This window comes from Schistocerca piceifrons, chromosome 4, assembly GCF_021461385.2.
Source record: "Schistocerca piceifrons isolate TAMUIC-IGC-003096 chromosome 4, iqSchPice1.1, whole genome shotgun sequence".
Classification (NCBI taxonomy): Eukaryota; Metazoa; Arthropoda; class Insecta; order Orthoptera; family Acrididae; genus Schistocerca; species Schistocerca piceifrons.
Genome location: NC_060141.1, coordinates 642,546,867 through 642,554,510, shown reverse-complemented (window position 1 = coordinate 642,554,510; position 7,644 = coordinate 642,546,867). Strand labels below are relative to the sequence as shown.

The 7,644-nt window shown below is 44.9% G+C and overlaps 1 protein-coding gene across 1 annotated transcript in view; it reads left to right on the top strand.

Annotated features, from left to right (window-relative positions):
* The first annotated feature begins 1,698 nt into the window (after positions 1-1,698).
* LOC124794863 (tyrosine-protein kinase transmembrane receptor Ror-like) overlaps positions 1,699-7,644 on the top strand; it is a 659,017-nt gene continuing 653,071 nt past the window's right edge. The window contains exon 1 of the mRNA XM_047258536.1: positions 1,699-1,782. Within this exon, the coding sequence (XP_047114492.1) occupies positions 1,743-1,782 (40 nt within the window). The 5' untranslated portion in view covers positions 1,699-1,742. The remainder of the gene's footprint in view (positions 1,783-7,644) is intronic.

Sequence of the window (7,644 nt, the reverse complement as noted above, 5' to 3'; positions counted from 1 at the left end):
TGGCGCCGGTGGCGACACCTACAGCGTGCTGACATGAGGAAAGTTTCCAACTGATTTCTCATACACAAACAGCAGTTGACCGGCTTTGCCTGGTGAAACGTTGTGACGCCTCGTGTAAGGAGGAGAAATGCGTCCCATCACGTTTCCGACTTTAATAAAGGTCGGGTTGTAGCCTATCGCGATTGCGGTTTATCGTGTCGCAAGATTGCTGAACGCGTTGGTCAACATCCAATGACTGTTAGCAGAATATGGAATCGGTGGGTTCAGGAGGGTAATACGGAACGCCGTGCTGGATCCCAACGGCCTCGTATCACTAGCAGTCGAGATGACAGGCATCTTATTCGCATGACTGTAACGATTCGTGCAGCCACGTCTCGATCCCTGAGTCAACAGATGGGGACGTTTGCAAGTCAACAACCATCTGCACGAACAGTTCGACGACGTTTGCATTAGCATGCACTATTAGCTCGGAGACCATGGCTGCGGTTACCCCTTACGCTGCATCACAGAGAGGAGCGCCTGCGATGGTGTACTCAACGACGACCATGGGTGCACGAATGGCAAAACGTCATTTTTTCGGATGAATCCAGGTTCTGTTTACAGCATCACTATGGTCGCATCCGTGTTTGGCGATATGGCAGTGAACGCACATTGGAAGCCTGTATTCGTCATCGCCATACTGGCGTATGACCCGGGGTAATGGTATGGGATGCCACTGATTACGCGTCTCGGTCACCTCTCGTTCGCATTGACGGCACTTTGAACAATGGACGTTACATTTCAGATGTGTTACGACCCGTGGCTCTACCCTTCATTCGATCCCTGCGAAACCCTAAATTTCAGCAGGATAATGCACGACCGCATGTTGCAGGTCCTGTACGGGCCTCTCTGGATAGAGAAAATGTTCGACTGCTGCTCTGGCCAGCACATTCTCCAGATCTCTCACCAATTGAAAACGCCTGGTCAATGGTGGCCGAGCAACTGGCTCGTCACAATACGCCAGTCACTACTCTTGATGAACTGTGGTATCGTGTTGAAGCTGCTTGGGGAGCTGTACCTGTACACGCAATCCAAGCTCTGTTTGACTCAATGCCCAGGCGTATCAAGGCCGTTATTGCGGCCAGAGGTGTTTGTTCTGGGTACTGATTTCTCAAGATCTATGCACCCAATCTGCGTGAAAATGTAATCACATGTCAGTTCTAGTATAATGTATTTGTCCAATGAATACCCGTTTATCATCTGCATTTCTTCTTGGTGTAGCAATTTTAATGGCCAGTAGTGTAGTTACTACCACACATTCTTGTGCAATTCTTTGGTCACTGGAATCTCTCCGCATCTTTCTGCGTATTGCAATTTCACGAACATTAGTGTACTCGAACGTTTGGAGTGCTGTGTAACGAGATATAGCGGCGGGTCATTCGTCAGAGACACCCCTAGCAGCCAGTCGGCCGAGATGCGTATCAGGGGAGGAGGGGGACGCAGGGTCCGCTAATTGAGACGTGGGCGGCTAGGGGCGCGTCACAGAGCTGAGAGGGTGTTTCCCCGTCCGCGGAGACACTGCCGCGCAGTGTTCGGCCGGCGCTGAAAGAGAGCGATTGTTGCAACCGGGTGCCGGAGCCGGCGCCGCATCTGCGCATGCGCCGTGCGGCCGCGGCGGCAGCCCGAGTGGCGCGCGGCAGCGGCAGTAGTGGTGCGTCGGCGGAGCGTCCAGCAGCATCCAGGAGCGCCAGTGGAGTGCCGACATGGACGGGCCGCCGCTCTTCCGCAGGAGCGCCGACCACGGTGAGTGGGCCGTTGGCTGAGCGTTGGCGGGAGGCGTGCCGGCCTGCGGCGAAGCGCTGATACTTTACTACGCTCCGAACACGCCGGTGTCGATCGTCCAGAGTGACAGAGGCGGCCAAACGTTTAATCGCTATAAGTGGATTGCAAAAGATATTTCCATAGAGTTTTCAGCGTTTACGTGTGCGATTCAATAATCTGCTCCGATAATCTTCGGGCTGCCAATGGAGTATCAGTTTTCGATGATGCTGACCCATAGTCATACACTGGTTTTTGTTCCCCTTTCTTAAGGAATAAACCGCCACTTGACTGTATATTTCAAAAGAAATCCGTTGGAATTCGATTACTCGATAAATAGTACAATTCTCAAGGCTGTCAATACAACTAAGTACCTGGGTGTTATAATTACGAACAACTTCCGTTGGAAAGACCACATAGATAATATTATGGGGCAGGCGAGCCAAAGGTTGCGTTTCATTGGCAGGACACTTGGAAGATGCAACAAGTCCACTATAGAGACAGCTTACATTACTCTCGTTCGTCCTCTGTTAGAATATTGCTGCGCGGTGTGGGATCCTTACCAGGTGGGATTGACGGAGTACATCGAAAGGGTGCAAAAAACGGCAGCTCGTTTTGTACTATCACGTAATAGGGGAGAGAGTGTGGCAGATATGATACGCGAGTTGGGATGGAAGTCATTAAAGCAAAGACGTTTTTCGTCGCGGCGAGATGTATTCCCGAAATTTCAGTCACCAACTTTCTCTTCCGAATGCGAAAACATTTTGTTGAGCCCAACCTACATAGGTTGGAATGATCATCAAAATAAAATAAGAGAAATAAGAGCTTGAACAGAAAGGTTTAGGTGTTCGTTTTTCCCGCGCGCTGTTCAGGAGTGGAATGGTAGGGACATAGTATGATTCTGGTTCAATGAACCCTCTGCCAAGCACTTAAATGTGAATTGCAGAGTAATCATGTAGATGTAGAAGTAGATGTACAATATAGTTTTCGGCTTCCACGGCATTATCGAGTTCAGTGCTCTTAGACCATTAACGTATTTTGCTTTGTACTGCGCGTGCTGACATATTATTTCACCCCATTATCGAGTACAACGGTCGTAGACCACTAAAATGATATTGCTGTGTACTGTGCATTACGACATCGAAACAGTTTAACACGTTCGCTTAACATGATCTAAATGGTACGAAATTACCGTCCTGTAGAAGTGCAGCACATTATCTTACAGGCCAAAGTAGATAAATGCAAAAGTCTGTAGGCATAATTTTTAAGGAAACTCGTGTAGAGCGTCAAGTCATCTAAGTCTATTTTTGAGCGTTTAATATGTGTTTTAATGCGTGATAGGCGCAAATAAACACAAGACAAGGCATCAATTTCGTACCATTTATATCGTGTTAAGCAAATGTGTTGGACTGTGTCTGCCATGCTGCAAAGTACACAGCAAAATGATGTTGGCGGTCTACGAATATTTTACTCGATGATGGCGTGAAATAATACGTCACCCTGCACAGTATACAGCAAAATACGTTCATGGTGTAAGATCATTGTTGTCGACATTCACGTGAAAGCTGAAATCTAGATCGTGTACAGAAACAAACGTTATTGAAAAAATTTCAAAGCTTGAGCACTGTGCAGCTTTGACGTGATCGGTGATGGCCATTGTTTACACATGCCGACAACAGATGCTTTTATTAAGTAGTCTGTGACTACAGCACGTGCAGCCAGTGGGTGTTACAATGCGTCATCTACGTAGTCTCTTACTACAGCCGTCGTTTATGTTGCTACAAGAAACAAAATGATTCAATGTGATCCGACTATGCATGTTATGGGTCATATGTGGCAAGCGTCGCCATCGTCATTTCTTTGAAGCAAACTGTTTAAACTTTAATTCTATATCAATCTTCCTGGCGGATTAAAACTGTGTGCCCGACCGAGATTGGAAATCGGAACCTTTACCTTTCGCGGCAAAATGCGCAGCCGCCTGAGCAACCCAAGCGCCACTCACCACCTTTCCCCCGTGGGGACCAGTTGTTTGTGTTGTCCTTATCATTCCATCATCAACATCATCATCATCATTCGTGACAGTGGCTATATTCGACTGTGTAAAAAGACTGGACTGTGTAAAAGTTGGAACTTTGTACGGACGCTGATGACCGCGCAGTTGAGCGCCCCACAAACCAAACATCATCATCATCATCATCATCACAGCTGTACTTACGCCAGTACCTCTTCTCATACCTTCCAAAATTCACAAAAGATCTCTTGCAAAACTGGCGGAACTAGGACTCGTGAGAGAAAGGATATTGTGGAGACATGACTTAGTCACACCTTGGAGAATATTTTCCAGAACTAAAACAATTTATTCTGTATAATTCCATATTCCTTCGCGATGTTTATATGTACATTTGATACATGTTGTGTTAATTGCCGCCCCGGCTCTAAAATATATGTAGCTTTCATTAGAATTTTCTCCTAGGAGACCGCTGGATATACCAAAGAAGCCACGTTTTTTATTCGCTGTGTAAGTCAGAAACGATATTAGTACGAACTTCTTCAGTATTTACTAATAAGGTAGTGACTTATCGCTGCAAATATTCTCGTTCCTCGACGTCTGCAGGAAAACAGGTATTTCAGTCATTGTGTGTAAATAGAATACAGCAGCACAAATTTCTCTGACGTTGAATTATACGATGGTGATATTTTGGTGCTGAGTGAAGAATCACCGAATATTACAACTCTTAAAATATCTTTCATTGCAGTCTAATGTCGTAGTTTTGGTACTGGCTACTGGTTTCGTTCAATTACTGAACCTCTTTGAATCATAGTGATTGCAGTTATTTGCAAGTGCGATGTACAGCGTCCACGAGTTAGTGACATCTTTGTCGCGCAGATTATGTTTGTTTTGTGTATGTTGTAATAATAGCGCAATGCTGGTGTATATGATATCGCAGGAGGAGATGCGAGGATTCTGGATGACAGAATTGGTCGTGCGAAGATGATGTTCTGACTATCTCCACGAAGAAATACTTGTAAGTGTTTAATATCATAATAAAATGGTTTTACTTACTTTTATCATGTTAGTTATCGCAGGCGAGCACTCAAGCGTAGAGCCTCCGACTTTTTATGAAGCCTCGCGAGTTAGCTGCGTGGTCGGGGGCGTCTTGCCACGGTTCGCTCGGCTCTCCCCCGTCGGAGGTTCGAGTCCTCCCTCGGGCCTTGGTGTGTGTGTGTGTGTGTGTGTGTGTGTGTGTGTGTGTGTGTGTGTTGTCCTTAGAGTAAGTTAGATTAAGTAGTGTGCAAGCCTAGGGACCGATGACCTCAGCAGTTTGGTCCCGTAGGAACTTACCACCACCACTTTTTATGAAAAATAGAAAAGCATTTTAAATAAATAGACCTTTATTTACATTCTGCATTTTTATTATTGGCGTCTACATATTTATTCCTCAAAATAGTCACCCTGTCCACGAACACATTTCTCCCGATTGACGAGTTTGTTGATAACGTCACTGTAGTATGTTTAACTTTGTTGATGGAGCCACAGCGTCACCTATGCTTCCAGCGCTTCATCGCTGCCGAATTGATGTCGTCGAAGATGCTCTTTAAGTTTTGGAAACACACAAAAATCAGACGAGGCCAAGGGGGGATTGTGTGGGGGGATGATCGATGGCAGTGAACCAGAGGCGTCGGATTGTTGCAGATGTCACAGCGCTCGTGTGTAGTCTGGCATTGTCGTGCTGAAGGACAGAGTACTCCATGTGTGGATGCAATGTTCGAATTCGGTACTCGAATACAGCACACTGTTTCTCACGTACCAACGTAGTTAACTTGCACATCGCCGTGTGACATGCGACAATTTGGAGCCCTCTAGCGGCAGTGGGCTGGAATATGTAGACATTAAAAATAAATATGTACAATGTTAATGACGTTTGTTTCATTTAAAATACTTTAAGAGTTTGTACATTAAAAATTTTGGGGTATTGCTTTTCAACACGCCCTGTTTGTGGGGTTATAAATTTATAAACTACTAAATTTTCAGTGGTTCATATTTCCGGTAGTTAGCACTGAATTTTGCTACAGTTAACAATGCTCTGCTCCATGCTCCATGACTCCCTGGTGGGGTATACAAATGGAGCTGCTAAGAGCGTATGTCTGTTGTACAGTAGAGTACTATTGTACCAATAGTATTATAGAGAGATTTATTGTAATATAAAGAGATATATTATACAGACATCTATCGAATTACAACGATCCAAGGTTAACTATTGATGTGACATCAATCATACGCTGGCCGCGGTGGCCGAGCGGTTCTAGCCGCTTCAGTCCGGAACCGCGCGACTGCTACGGTCGCAGGTTCGAATCCTTCCTCGGGTATGGATGTGTGTGATGTCCTTAGGTTAGTTAGGTTTAAGTAGTTTTAAGTTCTAGGGGACTGATGGCCTCAGATGTTACGTCCCAGCCGGCCGGGGTGGCCAAGCGATTCTAGGCGCTACAGTTTGGAACCGCGCGACCGCTCCGGTCACAGGTTCGAATCCTGCCTCGGGCATGGGTGTGTGTGATGTCCGTAGGTTAGTTAGGTTTAAGTAGTTCTAAGTTCTATGGGACTGATGACCTCAGAAGTTAAGTCACATAGTGCTCAGAGCCATTTGAACCATTTGAACATCAATCATATCTTTCATAAAATTAAAACTGCGTGTTGAGAACATTCACCATCAACCTAAAGGTACGATAAAAATTGCACTGCTTGTCTTAGCGTATTTCTACGTTTCTTTATGAGGGCAGCCGAGCTCAAAACACGACCTAGGAGTCCATTTCGCATAGCGACACGTGCACTACCTCACTTCTGTCTTCGTCCAGTCCTACTAACGAAAATCTGACATTGTTATGTCTGGAGATCTTGGTTTCCAAATGATAATACTAGTACGACCCAGAGATCCATTAGTGCTGGTGTAACTGAGACGTTACCTCACAGGAGTGAGAGTATGTGGAGAAGGCCCATCAATTGGGAGCTACGTTTCATTTCCTGAAATTAATTATGTTTTTGGACAGGAATACGTTTATTTTAATAGCGTGCTAAAAGATAATTTACTAAAAGTGGTGTCCTTCTGCATGTACAATCTTTTTCGTCTTTTCGGTTAACAGATTGTTTCCGCGATAAAGAAATGTAGATTCTTTTGGGGTGATCCGCTCATGAAGCTAGTTTTCGATATCCTTAAGAGATAAGAGGTGTTTTTTTAGAAAGGTCATGTGGCATGGATCAAAACAAACAGCCATCGGAATGAGAGAATATGCGGGGGGGGGGGGGGGGGGGGGTAAAATATCCCATGGAAATCCCGTCGACATTTCCTTCACTAGATTTGGTACATGTGGCTCGTCATTGTCATGTAGAAGATGACTTTGTCATGTATCTGAGCATTTACTTATTTAGAGGTCAAGTTCCGTAGGACCAAATTCAAGAGCAAATCTCCAAGGTCATGGAACGTGTCAGTACATGAAATTACAACTTAAAAGTAATAACAGATAAAAATAAAATGTTTATGAACCCAGAAAAAGTCAAGCCATAAGTTTAAGTAAATGCAATCAATAATACAACAATAATCAGCTTAATTTTTTAAGGAACTCCTCGACAGAATAGAAGGAGTGACCCATGAGGAAACTCTTCACTTCCGATTTGAGAGCGAGTGGATTACTGCTAATATATTTGAATTCTAGTGCTACCTTATTGAAAATGGATACAGCAGTATACTGTACACCTTTCTGCACAAGAGTCCGACCCAAATGCTCGTTTGATTTCTGCCGAGTTTTAACTGAGTGAAACCTGCTTATTCTTGGGAATAAGCCAATATTGTTAGC